The sequence below is a fragment of the Cryptomeria japonica genome, chromosome 4, assembly GCF_030272615.1.
Source record: "Cryptomeria japonica chromosome 4, Sugi_1.0, whole genome shotgun sequence".
Classification (NCBI taxonomy): domain Eukaryota; kingdom Viridiplantae; phylum Streptophyta; class Pinopsida; order Cupressales; family Cupressaceae; genus Cryptomeria; species Cryptomeria japonica.
This window is the reverse complement of record NC_081408.1, coordinates 461,539,843-461,559,312: the sequence shown is the minus strand read 5'-3', so window position 1 is coordinate 461,559,312 and position 19,470 is coordinate 461,539,843. Positions and strand designations below refer to the sequence as shown.

The following is a 19,470-nucleotide window of genomic DNA, read 5'->3' as shown; positions in this document are numbered from 1 at the left end:
TTGAATTATAAAGTTACATTTTTCTTTAGCATTTGTAAGTTCTCGTGTTCTAAAACACACAATTTTTGACTCTGTTCTTTACCTTGTCTTCCCCTCAAATTTTTTGAGTTTAATGTTTGGATACGAGTACATCCTTTTTAGCTATCATTATTTCTGAGAACATTGAAATTGATTTAACCTGTTCCTTTTATTTTAATTGGGTTCATATTAAGCAATCTATGGAACTACCCACATCATTATTGAATTAACAAAAGCGAACTTATGAACATTTATTACATTGTCAATTGCAGGTGCTTCTTAATCCTGGAACAACATTGTAAACACTACAAAATATTTCTTTGTGTCATTCTATTGCAGTATAGGATACTTATGTAAAATTTAATGCTGTGTATGATACTTCCGTGAAAGTTAATGCCTGGTAGGATGCTTGCAATGGCACCGTTTATAATGTTTGTGAACTAATTTCGTTTATATTTTTTTACAGAGGTATTTTGTCATAACAAAGAGTCCCTTTTTGGGAGGTTTGCAAAATATGAGAGATTCTGAAGTAGGCTTCTGTACTGAAGCCATACTAAAAAATCCTTATAATGAAAGCCCATGGAGATATTTGAGAGGGCTCTACAAGGGAGATAATGAGGCGTTTGTAAAAAATCCCGCTGTTTCTGATGTCTGTATTCATGTTCTACAAGGAAACAGAAAGTGTGTTTTTGCACTGAGTCTCCTCTTAGATCTTCTATGTCATGGATTTCAACCAGCACCCAATTTGATTGAGATTCTGAGCATAGAGAGTACTAATTCAGACCTGAAGTTAACAAACTTGGTTTGTTTAATGCTGGAGAAAGTTGATCCTATGCGTGCACGATACTGGATTTGGCGTCGAGACAACCTTCCAAGTCATGTTTGTTGAATTGTCACTGTTCAACTTGACTTTTACCTGTTTTATTTATTTTTATTAAATTTCCAAATGGGGGGTTTCAAATGCTTTGCAATATATTACAGTGATTTTGGTTTCACCGTGCTTTGATGGTTTAGCTTGTCATTAAGAAATCTTGAAAAGTTATCAGTTAAATTTTTAGACAATTTTTTATTTAAATGGCAAGCTGCAATATTAGATGATATTACAAATCAAAAATTTTAAGGATCAGAGTGCTTTCATCAGTGTTGATTTTATCTGCAACAAGTACCCTTCATGCTTATATCCCAACTAAACTAATTGCCTTGCAAGAAAGATAATGATAAAGGGTGTTCCTTAAACAAAGAAAGAATAGCTGGCGAATCTTTCCATTTTTGAAAGAAAAATGTCTATTTCCATTTTTGAAAGAAAAAAATGTCTATCTTCTTATGTTAATTCTGTCAAATCTAAATAAAATTACATACATAAAAGCATGGCCAGTTTTTTTGAGAATTTTTTTTAATGGCGAATGTTGAATGCTTTTGTAAACTAATTCCTTAAGAAATGGCCCCTTCAAAATGTTGCCACCTTTCTCTTCACCGTTGATAAGATTTGGAATGACATTGATATGCAACGTCTCTCAATGTCTTGAATTTTTAGGTAACTCATTATCCAAAGGACTCCTTTGAATGATTGAGAATTTCTCTACTTCAGATTACAACTAAAAACATTCTGAATTATTGAACTTCAAAGTGATATAATGTTCCATGAGGACGCGTTTCCCCACCTTTTGGGCCGTGTCTTGGAGACGGGGACGTTTCCGGGACGGGGATGTGACGTCTCCCGCTGTCCTGCCATCGGAGCTCCACCAGAGACAAGGAAATGTCTCTGTGTCTCCCAAGGAGACATGAAGATGTGGGGACGTCCCCAAGTCTCCTTGGGAGACGTCTCCACGTCTTATTGGGAGATACGAAGGCGTTTTTCAAGGGGCGGGGAGATACCTAAGCGTCTCTCGTCGCCCCACATCAAATGCAAAAATAAAAATTAAAAAAAAAGTGACAGTTTTAGGGGTTGGGGGTAACCCTAATTTGATGTGGGCCCCACCCCTTCCCCCAAAACAACACAAAACCATTTTATTTGTTGATTTCTCTCTCATTTTGAAAGACTGATTTTTTTTCCAGCAAGTTGAAGAAGAGGAAAAATTTGTAGAAGACCGATTGAAGGAGCGAGAAAAATGATTGCAAGTTTGATAGGAGCGAGAAGAAGCAAGAAGAAGAGGAGGAATCCTAAGTGGTACAAGGCTAGATCGGGTAGAGTGACATCAATTTAGGATGATGAGGTGAAGGCGGGTTTCTTTAGGTGCATAGAGAAGCTGTTTGATTCCAGAGATGTTGACACAATTCGCACCGAGTGGACAAAATTTGCCACTCTTAGAGGCTATTCAGATGCGGCAAAGATGGATATAGAAACTATGGCACATGAGGACCCACTTTTGTGGTGGAATTGTCATGACTTGAAATCTTTGACCACCACTCTAGCCACCCGTCTGCTATCCCAGGTTTCCAGTTTCTCAGCTGCTGAGAGGAACTAGTCTACATATAGCTTCATCCACTCTCTTAAAAGGAACAGACTTACCTCTAAGAGAGAAGATAAGCTTGTGGCTGTACATAGTGCTTTGTGTCTCATGGACCGCAAGACACTTGTGTACAAGGAGAGTCTAGCGGCATGACGGGATGTAGAGCCAAAGGAGCCTTCACAAATTGATGAGGATGATCATATCACTTCAGATGCAAGGCTGGTTGGTGTGAGCTTGAGGGATCTTGATCTTCAGGAGTCCAACAGTTTCAGTGAGGAGGAGTTCGCAAATGATTAAAGGCCTCCATTTGCTACATTTTGAGTTTTGTCATTTTGTCTTTGACTCTTTTGTAATGCTATTGCTATTAGTATTTGTATTTGACTACTCATTGTAATGATGAATCATGTAATCATCTTTATAGACTTTGCGATGGCATCATATATTCATATTTTCCATTTTTGATATAATAGAAACCTCCAATTTGACAATTTCATTTCTCAAATTTTATTTAGCAATTAGCATTGAAGAAATCTTGGTATTTAGATTTAGTATTTCAAATTTCCTATAGTTTCATTTGAAATGTAATTCTTATACTGTCATACATTTTTTCAAAACTAGTTTTGCAAGTACTTCATGTATATGTATAACTATATCAGCACCACCACCTCACCACCCCCCCCGCCGCCGTCCCCTTGTCATCCCCAAACTTAGGCCCTTGGTCTCCCGTCCCAGAAACTTGTCCTCCCGTCCCTCCGTCCCCAACGCTGGTGGGACACGGGTAATTTGGGCCTATAAGTCCAAAAATGTCTAGAAATGTGAAAGGTCACTTGGATCCTATTCATATCAGTATGCATAGTTGATGAGGGGTTCTTGAAGAAAAAAGAAGGATACTAGAGTTAGATGAAATATGCAGATAGTATCAACAACATGTTTGGAAGTGTACAAATGGAAACTAAATTTGACAACATCTTTGCTTTTAACAGTGCCATTGGATGGCAGAGTTTTATTTCCCAAAATTGTTTTAGGACAATAACATTGTTGATGCACATTAAAAGAAGAGTTGGCAAGTGGAGAGGCATGGAAGTGGGTTTAAGTACAATTGCAAAGCGTCTGAAATAGTAGACTTCGTCCATAAAACAAGAAAGTTTACCATGAAGGGGTTGTTTTAGCAACTTCCAATGGATTGAGTATGGGAATGCAGTTTTGTAAGTGCAAAATGACACGATGGGGTTCCAAGCATAATAGAGGTCCTATTCACCCTTGTATTGACTATTTAGGTGTAGACCAAAGAAAGGACTTTTTGTGGGTTATGTTTTGTAGTGTTTTCATTTCTCCCAATTCGATCCTTGTTGGATTTTGGACTAAACCCAATATTGTGTTAATACTTTGATGTTTGGCCTATTGGCTCAGATTTTTCAATTTTTTTGTCCAATAGCTACAAAATAAAAAAACCTTACCTTGAATGGAGTTTCTAAACCTTGTGAGGGGTGTTCTATCCATGTTAAAAATATATATTTTTGAGGATATTTATTTCCATATTGTTGCTTATTAGGTGTACTAGTGATTAAAGCGCTTGTAAATAGTTTTTTTAATTTTGGAATTTTGAAATCTAAGATGTTTAACATGGGAATCTACATTGTGTAAGGTTTTCGCAATTACATAGTAGATCTAATTTTTGGCTTTGTAGGAGAATAGAGTTTTGTGCCTTTAACTTGACTAGGTAAAGATCATTTGGGACAATAGATTCTTTTGAGCTTGTTTTTGGTTTTGTAGAACAAATTTTTTTCTTACTCTTTGACATGGGTAGGAAAGATCATCTTCACGAGCATTAGATCCTTTTGAGCTTGATATCTATTTTAGGAGGTGGGACAATTTTTGTTGATAGAGTAATGGAAGATATAACTAGGAGATTGGAACTCATCAACAAAAAAACATATGAAAGAGTGCAAAAGATTCTCCAAAGGAACACATTGTAGGATAAAGTTTGAATAGTGCCACACCATTGGAACAATTGTTTAAGTTGGTCATGAGGAAATGGAAATGGAATTCTTTTATGGTCCCATGGTCTTGGCTAACTTGGTTTGGGTTTACAAGTGGCTTCTAGCATATGCGACTATCTTGTATTGTTATTTAGGGGACACTAAAGGCAACTTATATGAGCTATGCATACCCTACCCATTGCAGGATTTGAATTTGTGATTTCTCTTTTGAGAACTCAAACTCTTCACCATCAGACTAACTTCGTTGTCAAATTCACTAATAAAGATTAAATATTATTTATATGTTTGCCTCAATATGACTTGCTATTGAAATTATAACACATTGAATAAGTCTTAGCATATTATATCTCTTAGCTAAAATTTACATCTATTGAAATTGCCATATGCCAATGCCCTCGTGACTATGTTGCAACAAATAATATCACACATTTTTATGCCAATCACCAATGCGTGTTTCCTCCCACAAAGAATTTAGGTATACATGTAATTCTAATGATTACTTAAGTGTGGGAAAATAGATCAACTTGCAAGATATATAAATAATTGAGCAAGTAAAGTATTTAGATAACACTCAATAACAAAATGAATGCTATATATAGATCTAAAAAAAATTGTGCCAGAAACTCAACCTTTGAAATGGGATTGTGCTTCTTTATATTAATTGAATACTATTGTTACAAGTCAAATTTTCGTACAGAGAACCTCTAAGAACACAATGCGATTGGTACATTTATCACATACTCATATAAGTTTGTCTTGCAATCTTAGTCACTTATACTCAATTATAATGCATATAACATTTCTAGAATTCCTTTTGGATGGTTACTTGGTGCTTTTCTATTTTGTGCATGAGCTCGCACTCTATGAATGGATAATTTTGAATTTCTCCTCCTCGCAAGGTTCTCTTTTGGTTAGCACATTTACAATCTTAACATGTAAGACTAATTGATCAAGCAAAATACTGAATGATATCTCAATCATACATTGTTTCGACATGGGTAGTTAGCTTTTTCTTTAATCTCTTTTAGAGCAACTTCAAATCAAGTTGATTACATTTGGATACGTTTCTGTTTAGGCCGAACATGTCATTGTGACTACGTTGTTTCTAGGGCAGGTTTATGTTGGGTTCAACACATGGGGACAAGTTTGTGTTTAGTTGAAGTTGTCTTTGTGTTGTCAATTCCGCAATAAAACTTTTGAAGGTTAGAATTTTGTCATGAATTTTTTTTTCTCTCTTGTTTGAAGCATTGTAAAACTATTAAATATAACTATCCTTTCATTGAGGTTTCACAAGGCTATGATTATGCTTTACAAGTTTCCCATAAGCATCAAACATGTTTCCTTTCAACATTTCAATCTAGATTTTATCATTCAAGGGATTAATTAATCATTATTGTCTTACAAAAAAAAATGTTTTGAATGTGATATTAAATTAAATATCAATGACAATCATGATTGTGAAACTCAATAATTGGATCAAGCAATTTGAATTCTAGTTGGCATACATGGTTTTGATGATGAGAAAAATGATAGTCAACTAGTGTTTTTTAATATATTAGATCAAGATTACAAATAGGGCTTAGTTAAGCATTGTTGATACAAAGTAATTAAGACAAAAGCCCAAAAGACACCAAAATAGTATTTTGTAAGTATCAATCCACAATCAAACCAACCATGTCAAGGTCATTAAAGTATAAGACATATACCAAATCATTATAGATTGTATCAAATAGCTAAAAAAAATGAGCCATATACCATAGAGAACTCAATATTAAAAAACAATAGCTATTGTTTTAACATGTTTCTTTGAAGAAATTTATTGTCTAGCATCTTCAATGTTACTGATTAAATTATGTGTTCTATGCATGCTTGCAACCAATAGTTTGGGTACAACCTATAAAGGATAAGAGGAAAAAGAGCTAATTTTATTTTCACATCTAGAGGAGGAGTTGGATACAATAACAATAGGCATAGTATGCAAAATTAGTAGGAATAATAATCTCATTTCTGTCAACATCATATAAGGGCGACCCATCAGGATCATAACTAACATTTTGAACTCTACAATCCAATTTTGAAAAACATAATTTAATTGTTTTACATTCAAAAGGAGAAGGCACAAGATCACCATTACTTACAAACTTTATAATGTATGCCACATCAACTTTAACCGATATGCTAGCATCCTATTAGGGGCTTCAAGTCCCCTAACATTCCAACTAACAATCTCCACAACCAATTAGACAAAAGTAAGTTTTAAAGGGAGGAATCATAATCTTTCCCTCCTTAACAAGTCTTTCAAAACAAGGGGAAGCTTGTTTTCTTTCTCTATAAGGTTTTTAGGGTTGCTTTCTAAATCCTTATCTTCATCTTTTGCAAAGATGTACAAACATCTTATTACTTTCTATACCATAGATCATCAATGAAGGGCCTCTAAAGTTAGAGAACTCATTATTGTTGGAGATTCTTGGATCCTTGTAGAAGATGTTTTAGAAGGATCTCTATCCTCTAAAAAAAAATATCCTCTAAAAAAAAATCTTTAATTTACTTATTTGACTAGTTACTTGGGAAACTTGGGGTATGGAAGCTAGTATCACCTGAACAAGCTTCTTGGGTGGTTTAAATCACTACAAACTCATTTCAAAGTAGAGTTACTGGAACTTTTTAAAGAGATTAAAGTCACACTTTTATCCTAATAGACATGAAGTGAAGCATTTGACAAACATGCAACTTATAAAAAAGGTAAATTGTGCAAGTATATCATTGAGTTTTAGGAGCAAGAAATTGTATCGAGTGTATTTTCTAAAGACCCATTTCTTCTCCTCTAGCTCTCTATTATCCTGGTGATAGATCCCTGAGTGATCCGAAATGTTGATGAAAAAACTCCAACATAATCAAATCCAAAAAAATATTCAAATAGCACTATGGATTGTGGAAACTTGATATCATTAGTATTAGGAGAATTGTGGATGACTTAATCATTAGATTGAGATGAAGGTACTCATAATATTAGTAACCACCCTTCCATTTTTAATTTTTTTAAATAAAAAAAATTCTAGGTCGATAGAGTCCATTAGATCACTTCACTTTTTTCTTGCTAACCAAACTACAAATTTTAAATGCATGTAGCCAATCATCTCTTTCCTTTTTTATTTACTTTCGTGTTGTTCATCATCCTTATTATTGTTTTATTTTCCCCTTGTTGTTGTTTCATGTTCCTCATAAGAAAATTCAACTATAAATTGACATGTGCTAAAATCAAAAGGTGTGATGTCTCTATTACTTTCATTATTCAATGAAAATTATTTTTTTGATAGGCAAAGAATTCATTTATATTTATATTAAAACTATACTAAAATGTACAATAAACTATCTGTATCACAATAGCATCAACTAAACAAGATCATTTCAATCATTCCACAAAAACCACCAACACCAACATGAACAAAGGCCAACCCAAAGTCCACTAGACTAGTCATCCATCAAAGTCCAAGGCCAACCCAACTACTAGGAACATAAACAAAAAGTTACAACCATCCTATGAGAACTACAAACCCTAAAGACAGAGAAATATCAAAACCAAAAGATTACTGTTTTGTAGATCACTCCATTGGCTTCTTATGGATAAGACAAAAGTCTTCCTTCTTGAAAAAGGTCTCTTTGTTGGCTTTCTTAGAATCCTCCAATCCTAGCACTTGCAACATCTGCTCCCTTCTCCATAAATAATCTTTTATATAGTTCCACCTAAATTGTGCTTCATCCCAATGTGCTTCTATGTCCATGCCCGCTCCCCATACTATGAATGGCCTTAAAGGTGGCACAAATTCTATAGAGTGCAACCATTCATCATTTGTTGACACAAACCCTTCGCCTAGCCTGACAATGGTTATGAAGTTGTCCAATTGAAACTTCCATTCCTTCACACACTCTCTCATCACCCATTTAACATCCTCCTTCATACCAAGTTCTAGACTCCGAGAAAGAAACATTGAGGCCAAGTATGCATTTGTCCTAATCTGAATTCGAACTCCATATACTCTTTCCCCAAGAGCGCATCCACCATTTGCAGAAATTTTGGGTCTTCGATTTAAAAAATATTGTGCATCCTCTCTTTAGAGATTTACCCCATGAAGGCTAGTTGTTGCTTCTTTGTAATGAGGGAGAAATTTGCCTCCATTGCAACCCTGTTAGTAACCAGAGATCCTTCACCACTTACACTCAAAACAATTACAAACAAGGGAAATAAATGAAAATCATTCTTTTCTAAAACTCATGCTAGTTGCACACTCCCAAAAATGCAGTGTGAGCCCAACTCTCCCTATCTTAAATGCTCACACATTTCAACCATCTAGGCATTGAGGTACGCACCAATACAACAATGCCATCAAATTCGACGATGTATTGATCGGCTGTGGCTATTCTAGCTCCAAAACAGACCTTTCATACAACGTGTTAGTGATAGGTTAGTCAATCGCAACCGTTAATTGAAAAATCGACGGTGTAAAACACGCGACTAAAACGCGTGTTAGTCAATCTGTACTATCTTTTTGGAGCCAGAATAGACGCGTCCGTATTGACCCCCTTCAATAATCATGATAGTCGTCATGACAAGACAACCCTGCAGACAAAGATCTCCTCAATCTTGCTTCTTACTATGCAATTAAAATTCATACACCAACTTATCTTGTGCTACCACCCATGACAACCTCCTCCACTTGTTGAGCACTATGTGGGTCATCCCACCACACCACCTTTTGCTCATCATCAAAGACACAACCCTAATTTGAAAGAAATTCTAGCTCACTATTCCCCTCCTTTCGAATGTGAGAGACTTTAAAATCTTGAAGAAGGTTAAATTATAAACTATTATGTTAATGAGATTTTTTATTTTCAAACTCTGAGCTTTGCCCTTCGACATTGCATCAATCATTATCTGTGAATCACCTTCCAAATGAAGTTTGGGAGTTGACAATCTTCTTGCCAGATTGATTGCAAGAAGTGCCACTTGAGCTTCTGCTTCATTATTAGTGCCTTCAACCAATTTGTGTACGCCAATTGCCAATATGTTCCCATGATCATATCTCGCAATACATCTTGCTCCAAAGGGCCCGAGGTTTCCTTTTGAGGACGTGTCAAAATTAATCTTAATCTAACCTTCTTATGGTCTCTTCCATAACACATTTTCCTTTTTTCTCTAAGAAGGATCAACCTTATACTGCCCATTAACGGGCCATTCAATGAAAATATTTGTTTAAATCAAATAATTATCAATTTGTTTCTTAATCTAACTACAATATTCAACACGTGCTTTCAAATTATGTTTAAAAGATTTGTTACCACTTGTTATAGGTTATATTTTTGGCAAAAAAACTTATCCCCCTTTATCAAATCAATGCTTTGATACTACTTATGAAGGTTCGAGACAATTTGTTAAGATATTGGCATATAAGAATATAAATATACAAAATAAGAGAGATCATACAAAACACAAGAACTTTTTGTGGGCCAAGATGCCCTAATAGTTAATATACTTAGATATGGGATAAAAATTTAGGATAAAGAAACACTTTAAATACTCCTTATGAAAGAAACCACTCCATGTTATAACTCCAATATGAGATCCCAAACACATACAATACTCTTCGCAAATCCATTTCAATGATATTCACCTCTTATATATAGACTCCTCCCTAGAAATATAATGGAATGTAAGTCACTAATTATATAATAGGTAGACTTATTACCCAACATAGTTAATTACACACATTATTCACATAACCCAATACTACTAATAAAAAAATGTGTGCCACATATTGACAACTCCATAATTATAAAATATCATATACTTGATTACATTCCACACTTGTCTATTTATCTACGATGGTTGTTGTAGAGCTTTTGCTCTCCATTTATGCAATCTCATCTTCTCTTGGTGAATGGAGTGTTTTGGAGCCAATATCATTTTATAGTGGGAGGACCTCATGTTGGTGTATACTTCTCCTTTCAAGCTTAATTATTTAGCATTTTATTATTCATTAATTATTCTTTTGATCTCGTGTTAGCGGATCCTTATTTTGGTTCAAAAGATCTACATCATTAGTCTCCTTTTGATCCAATGGTTCACAAATCTACTAGAGGTGTAAGGATATATAGCTAGTCTAGTGGAATGCCAACCATCCATCCATATTTTGATCTTGTAGCCCACACATTCCAACAGAGTTTGTAGTGGTACAATTAACATATGATTAATTAGGTGTAGGTTCTCCATGTCATTCTAGGTGAAGTTTATCTAGAGATCAAAATGCACCATTAACTATATTTTTTAATTTTTATTAATTAATTGAAAATCAGAATACAGTTATTTTTTATTTTTTATTAATTAATAAATACAAAAAAGTACAATCAATGATACATTTTGATCTTTGAATAAACAATTCAATTATTATATGGTTGATATATTCCCTACTATTTACTTAAATATTGAGTATGCTAGAAAGTGATAATAGTAGAGACAACTGTCAAGCTCCCACATGCTCACAAGTTTGATACACCATCCACTTGATCTTGTTCTCATCTAATTGTGTGGGCGTCTCCAAAATGGTGGTAGAGGGTAGTTGAAATCCTTTGTGCACCATTGACTGGTGGGATGTATAGATTGGTAGTTTGTAGTAGGATCGTTTCCTTTTGCCTATGCAAAGATAAGAAAAATAATGTTGATATCAATGGTACATTTTGATCTCTGGATGAACAATTCAAAAAAAAGTATATTCAACAATACATTTTGATCTTTGAATAGACAATTTGATCATTCTATGCTAGACGTATTCCTTCTATTTCTTTAAACGTTGGTATAGGACTTTTCAAGCTCCCAAATCCTCACAAGATTGTCAAAACTCATAAGTTTCTCTGATGTACCAACCACTTGATCTTGTTCTCATCTAATTGTATAAGCATCTCCAAAATGATGGTAGAGGGTAGTTGAAATTATTGGTGTACCATTTACTGGTGGGATGTATGGATTGATAATTCATGTAGTGGGTTCATTTCCTTTTGCCTATCCAGAAATAATAAAAATAATGGTAATATCATCAAGTGCACATGATAAAAATAATGGTAATATCATCAAGTGCACATGGTGGCATGCCTACACAACCCCAAAGAAATGTTAATCTTTTTTCTATTAACTAATGTGCTATTGATTGGAACTCCTTTCCATGGATAGTGATTCCCACAACTATTGGTAGGTATCTCTTAATGTAAGTTTCTAGGTTGGCGTGCATCAAAAGTATTTTGTTCTATGGATGACATCTGAACTCAAGTGTCGACATTTATGTAATTTAACCATTATGTCTTGCCATTCTAAATGAAATTAATAGTCACAATTCTGAATTCAAATACATCCAAGGTCATTCTCCAGCATCGAAGATATCAAAAAGCACATTTACTCATCACTGAAGATCAAATGATAGAGCATTCACACGTTTAGTTAATTGAGTAGTTCTAATAGGTAGTTATTGTATGTTCCTTGCATGATTTTGGCATTAATTGCCCAATACTTATTTAGGTTTCTAGTTTATTTATCCATTTTGTATAAATAAGAGTGATTTTCTTAGTTGCATGGTTAGTACGTACTACAAAGGCCCATACTTCTAGAGCTTTCTGTAATTATTATTTTCTCAAGCATTCTATGGTTTTAATAGTTTTTATGTTTTCAAAATTGGTCTACTCATATGAAAATCTATAATCATGGTCTATAACTTGTGATCATTTCATTTCTTTTTTATTTATTCAGATGATTATTTTTTGATTTTTTTATGCTTAGGTCACAAGTATGTTTGATTGCTGTGTGAATTCTAAAATTTGAAGATAAACAATTGATCTAGTGAATGATCCATGATTGTTGACTTAGAGTATATTTTAATTCATGCATTTTCATTTGTTCGTTCTTTCTCTTTTTTCTATGAGAATTTAAGAACTAGTTAAATATTATAAAATGAGTTGGTCTTTTAGTTCTAGTGGTCATCATGTAGTTCATGTTTCACATTTATAAGATTATAATGCTTGATATTTCTACCAAACAAGGTTATGGTGAGATATTCTAGCACACATAATTGAACTTGAAATACAAGTTTAGTTTTATTATCATTGTTATACAAGTAGAATAATTTTCACAAGATGAATCACAATCACTAACCCTTAAGTGATAATTCAACCATTAGTCATTGTTCTAAGAAGGAGAGGCCATCGAACTCCACCACAACCACCTCCTCCTCTATGATGCTTGAGTAAACAACCTAAAAAATTTGAGTTTTGGAAAAATGAAATCAATTGATACCCACTATCCCTCCTATCTTTTGGTATGTTATTCCATCTAATGACCTTATTCTAAAAGCTATTTCAATATTTATTAGAGAAAATTTTGCTATTTGAGCTAAACATTTGCTAGAAGTAGTTGATGCGTGCACCATGCATAATGCCTCTCAAAAAAATATAGCCCATATCCTACTTGTTCCTTATTTCCAAGTCAAGGTGTTGGAAAGGTATAGATCACTTGCTCTACGCTCAATTGCAACCTGGGACCAACTTCTAAATTTATTTCTTAATTGATTCAAAGAGAAAGGTGACAAGTTAACTCTACTTCAATACTTGATCACCAAAGGGATATCTTCAAGAGGTCCGAGTAAACTTCAATAACAAGTTCAATAAGCCTAAGAAATGATACCTACATTTGCATGACCCTTAGTTGATACAACCTTTGCATTTTATTTGAAAGCCTTTAATTAAACATTTCCATAATGACTTGGTCACTTGGGGGCCATTCCTTGTGGATAGCCTGTGATGTATCCATTTAAGCTAATAATAACTTGATAGATGTTGAGAGGTTACCTCCTAGATATTTCTTGCTAGTATTTCCAAAGGTCTCTTCCTATTCAAGTTGACCTAATAATAAATCAAGTATTGATCACTTCTAAGGTTCCCACTTACATGTATATGTATCCAAGAAATCCTAGAACCAATTATTAGTCTACCTATTAGATAAATGATGTTAGGAATATGTAAAGGATATTCTCAAATGAGATCATAAAGTTGAAGAGAGATTTTTTTTTTTAATCTTCCTAGGCCTCCTTACTAGAGTAATCAAGTTCCTAAACCTTAGTAATAACCTAATAAGTATTAGAGATAGCCTCCCTATCAAACCAATGATAGTCTCAAAGTCAAAGTCAAAACCGACCACATAACCAAATAGTTTCAATAATCATCCCACTTCAACAAGTGCTTAATAATCTTATTTGAGACATTGTTCCAAGTTAAAACAATTTTGTTGAAGATACTAATAAATTCACTTTCCTTGCGATGCCCCACATACACCTAAGGATTTTCAAATGGTAAATTTATATTAAAATCTTGCAACATTAAGGTAAGCCATTGTTGCAATATTTGTCCCACAAGTAGAGGCTTCACTCCAGTTCACAATTCTATAAAATAATATTTTCACTAACCAAATGCATGGAATACTCTTAGAACAAGAGGATAAAATAATGCCAAAGAACATACTATTTTCATTGGTAGAATACGAAGATGCCATGTTCAATAATGTTGCATCTTCCTCTACTTCTACCCAAGTGCAATGCAAATACTTTATAAGCGAAATCAAAAGATAAATGGAAGGGTGTAATTAGGTATCCTAGTCTAGTTTGATAATTCAAGAACTATTGCTCCAAAGAAAAGTGTCCTTGTAATTCAAATCCAAATTATTTCATTTACATTTAATTAGTCCAAAAATATTCAAGGGAAAATCCATCCTAAGGTCACAAATGCTTGGTTTGAAATATGAATGTATCAAATGAATCTTGGTAATCCATGAAAATTGAAGTTAGGTTGTCTTTACAGTATGGTGAAGTAGTTTAATAAGACTATTGTCTTTACAGTATGGTGAAGTAGTTTAATAAGACTACAACAAATGTATCTTAATGGGATTTATTGTCCATCCTCGAGAAAAGAAGTTTGATTTAGGAATATTTGAATATCTGAGATGTGAGAAAGAGGGAATTTCAAATAATCAAAGTACCAAAACTAGTTTTTGGTCAATTTAAAGTAGTTTCAACCATTTATCCCATCGCTTTTCATAATCTTAGTGTAGAGTTGAGTAAAAGTATGTTGGTTTGATATTTCACTTGTTAATTATTTGAATCAGATAATTAGATATATTTAATTATTCTCACCTAGGCAGTTAATAACTATAGGTGTTCACTTTGGCTTGAGATGCACAATTTCCATCACTACCTCATCAACCCTTGGTTGGTGGTAGTTGGGTGCCAACTCTATATTACTCATATTGAGTTAACTCACCTCTTGATTGAGAATGATTGAGGTTTGAAAACTTAACTCTTATATAATTCATCTCCTTGATTCATGGATCCAAGAGTTGTATATATTTGGAATTTACTCTTCATGTTTCACTCCATTATGTTTAATATGTCACTAGTACATTCGGGTCAAATTTCAACGGCAAATCATCATAATACTGACACAATTTCGTCGCACTACCGACAAAAAAAGCCGTCGAAAACTTTGTGTCAGAAGTTCTGACTATCCTTATGGTCGTCGCAATTCCGACATCACCTCCAACCTTTCCGACAGCTGCCATGGATGCTCATACCTCGAAAGAATACCATCGCGATCTCGGCCTATCATCGGAATTCTGACTCCAAAAGATAAAATTCCGACAGAGGAGTGCCATCAGATGCACAACATCCTCGTTGGAACTCTCCTGGAGGCCGTTGTAATAAAATTCCAATAGAGGAGTGCCATTGGATGCACAACATCCTCGTTGGAACTCTCCTGGAGGCCGTCGTATGGAGGCCGTCATAATACGATGACCTCCAGGAGAGTTCCAACGAGGATGTTGTGCATACGACGACCTCCAGGAGAGTTCTGACGAGGATGTTGTGCATCTGACGACACTCCTCTGTCGGAATTTTATCCTTTGGAGTCGGAATTCCGACGATAGGCTGATTTTTTGAAATTTTTTTTTTATAGAAAAAGATTGACATTGGTATCTCTCTTCTATCTCTCTTCTCTATCCCTCTCTACTATCTCTCTTCTCTCTCCCCTCTCTAGGTCTCTTTCTCCATCCCTCTCTTCTTCTCTCCCTCTCTACTTCTCTTTCTCTACCCTCTCCAGGTCATTATCTCTTCCTCCCACCCTCTCTCTCTCTCTCTCACCTCTATAGGTCTCACCTTCCATTCCTCCATCATTACCCATGTTGTCAAGTTGCAAGATATTTCCCAAAGTACTTGGTTGCTAGGGTTGATTTGCTTAAGTGTTGGAGTCGGAGTAAGATGAGACCTGCATGATTAAGTTGTATTAAGTGATCAAGTCACCAAGATCTCAATTGTAAACATGACTAGGTTCTAGGGTTTTAGGGTATAGCATAGGTCAAGATTGAGGTATGGTGGTCAAGAATTACCTTCCAATGACAAAAGACATCCAAATGATGAAGAATGAAGGCGATGAACTCATAGAAGTTTGGAGGAGATAATTTGACTTAGTTAAAATTTTGTTTAAGTCATGGTCATGATACTAGCTTGCTCATCAAGACCAATTTGTGCGAATGAACCCTAGAAATGTGCCCATGCTAGAGAAGCAAGAATTCCAATAAAACCTAAGGCAATGCTAGTAAGGGGTCAAAATTAAAGAATTAGGGTACAAAAAACAAAATTTGGCTAAGTCGAGATGTTGCTCAAGGATGACCTAAATCATGGAGTGTAAATCAATCATGAAACATGAGAATGGATAGGTCTTGACCCAAGCAACGTAAGTCCCCCTTGTGATTCCAGCAGACATCACATCACAATCATTGAGTCTATCTGCAATATAAAGTCAAGACCTGACTATTGGAATCTTGGAGTCATCCCATTTGATCACGTAGTTTAGCACTTGGGAGGATTTTGTTCAAGAGAGGATAGAATACTTAGTATTTTATTTTGTGTTGCATAGTGCATAAAAAACACATCAACATAAACCATTGAAAGGTTTGGTTAAAGCCTTTGAATCACAATCTCTACGAGAAGCTATCAAGAGTGCCTAGAATTTGGAAACTTTAGTATCCAAGAACATAATTCATAAGGCACCACTTTTAGAGCAACCAAAGAAGCCTATCAATGTAATATTTTATTTACCTTGGATATGTTTTATCCTAAGTGTGATATTCCACTATTAAAAAGCTTAATTAGGTAATATTTTTACTTAGGTAGAATAAGATAATGAGTTGCACATTCTTCTTCTTTGATTGAGATTCTACTTTTTCCTTGTCACAAATTTGGAAACTTGGATAAGCAATTTCTTTTTTTGGTTTTCTACCTCTTCATGATCCTCATGGATTTTGAATCTTGGAAGCTATATATTGTAGGTTTTTCCTCGATTAACATATCAAATGAAACTATTGTGAGCTTTCATATCTTAACATACCAAGGGCTTAACTTTGGGGACGACAGGGGGATGACAAAGGGGGTGGGGTGGGATGCAAATATATATACAACTTAAAAAATTAATTATAAAAGGATGTGTATAGAATAAGTATAACAACTGTAAATAAAACTTTGCCACACTATGTAAATTTTACAATAAACATTAAAAATATGTCAATGATTGCAGAAAGAAGGTTTTGTAGAAAAGTGGCTAATAATTAAAACCCGATGAAAGCATAAATCCATTATTGTACATTATGAAATGTCATCATGCAAACAAACTGTTATTTGATTTGAGACAACGAGTTAATTTTGCATATAGTGTATATGATAGAAAGAAAGCTAATACAAGTGCAATGCTTATGCTGTACAAAAACCAGTTGAAGAAATTTGATATCAGCTTTCTCTCTTTTCCATCATTCTCATCGAATTGTTCTACCCCATGAACATGCAAAGAGCCCTTAATGCCTCCAACACCAAGAGCCATGACATACAGACCAGTGTAGAGTATTATAGTTTGTCCACCTTCCACCCGCTTGCAAATACCAGCTTTGTATGCACTTCCCATGTCACATGCCAGAGGCTTTAGTGAAGGAAAATGTGCTTATACTGTTAATAACACCCAACCTTGCATATTTCATGAACATCAGAATCTAAACAAGTTGGGAAGAATTTTTGTAAACTCTGGAAATAACGGTATTGCAAGTTGAATTCCACTATCATTTCTGAGCATAAAACAATAGGTTCTATGTTATCACATTCTTTTATTTGTTCAGGGCTGATTAATTACAACAAAAACATAGGTTCTATATGATCCTAGTTTTCTATTGTATAGAACATATTGCTTATAGTTGTTTATTTTCCTGGTCCTTAGAGCTTAGTTTACATATTTGCATGCTAGCGGGAAAGGTTTAAACATGGGATGTCAGACGGCTGTTCGCTCAAATTATTGAAATTATTCGTCTTATAAGTGAAATCCAATGTTTGCTTTTGGATAGTTCTGTAATGACGTTAGTAAATTATTTGATTGCTTTGAAGGGTTCCTCTGGAGACGAGGAGTTCCGTTGGTTTGTTTGCCAACTTTGCCTATTCATAACAATGTGCAAAAGTTATGTTTGTGCTTAGCACTGACACTGTTCTAATATTATATAACCTCCTGCTGGTCACTCCCTTCTTTTGCATTCCTTTGATCACAAGGAGTGAGAGTTCTTCTATCTCTAGTCCCCTAATGCCAAAGTGGAGGGCTAAAGCTTAATAATGCGAAGGGCTTTACATTCACTATCCATAATGAGTCCTCCACTTCCTGCAATACCTGGGTTGTCCTTTGGAACAATGTCAAAATTGAATTTGAATTTGCCTTTCTGTTGTGGAACACATTTTCTATAGGCTTCTACCATGGATCCATTTATTAGGGGAATTAATGATCTCGGGATTTGAATGTCTATCCTATGATTTGGACAGGATTTAAGACTTTTAACTATCGAATTCTTGGCAAGAGGTCAAGGCATTTTAGTTACAGTGTTTCTCAGGCTTCTCTGGAGAGAGTTTTACCTTACATGTTTGTGTGCTTTTGTTAAGATATCAATGGTAGTAAGTAGCGTAGTATAAGAATTTGTAGGTCAATGAGGTTTCTTGAGATAAGAAAGAATTGACCTCGTAAGAACACACTAACATAGAAGGACAAGCAAATGTCTACATCTAATCTTTGTTATTAAAAAGGCATAGTAAAAACTATCATTAAACTTGACTAAAAGATTGAATCAAACTAAAATGAATTAAAATGGAAAAGGTGGGGTAAGATAATAATCTGAAGAGAACAGTAGGCATAGTTAAGGCTTTGACCAAATCAATGTTAAAAAAAAAAATCATAAAATTCATAATAATGGTTTCAACTAAAAAAACAACCACGAACCATAATCTTCTTTAGTATGTCTCTGTATTTTGTTGACAATCAGACATAACAGACAAAGTCACAAAAGCAAAACCGAGCTTCTTCTATTTGCAAGGAACTTCGCTGTCTGCAACCATTCTTTATTTAAAGAACATTAAAAGGTAAGTATAATAACACACAGTACTAAAAATAAGTTTTTGAGTCTATTTTGAAGATGTCAACCAAATTGAGAAACACGTAAATTATAGATAAAAAATTCAACATTTTTCTGAATGCTTATAGAGAAGAAAAGCTACAAGAAGGATTTCGCCATGTTTGGATTTATCTATAGGTTTGTTTCTTCAGTCCACATATTCCTCTAGCTGGTGTGCTTCACCTCGTTCAGATTTTTATCAATAAAACATTTTCATCAAGATAAAACCTGCAATCATGTTAGACAAGTATTGAAAGTATAATTCATAGAGCAACCATTTCAACTAGGTTTAAATAGCATATATTCATAACTATTTCAATTTTATGTGAACTACACAATATCTATAATGCAATATTGGAGTTAAACCATAATAGGGCTTGGATGAGAAACATGATAGGGCACCCGAAGCTGTCCACATGCTAAGCCCAAGAGTGGATATACCATCCCT

General features: G+C 34.5%; 1 protein-coding gene across 4 annotated transcripts in view; it reads left to right on the top strand.

Moving 5' to 3' along the window:
* The window catches only part of LOC131077357 (protein farnesyltransferase/geranylgeranyltransferase type-1 subunit alpha), a 32,786-nt gene extending 31,773 nt beyond the window's left edge, over nt 1-1,013 (top strand). For all 4 annotated transcript variants that reach the window (XM_058014840.2, XM_058014839.2, XM_058014842.2 and 1 more), the window contains one exon: nt 485-1,013. In XM_058014840.2, coding sequence (XP_057870823.2) covers nt 485-907 — 423 coding nt within the window. In that variant the 3' untranslated portion in view covers nt 908-1,013. The remainder of the gene's footprint in view (nt 1-484) is intronic.
* Nucleotides 1,014-19,470: the final 18,457 nt, after the last annotated feature.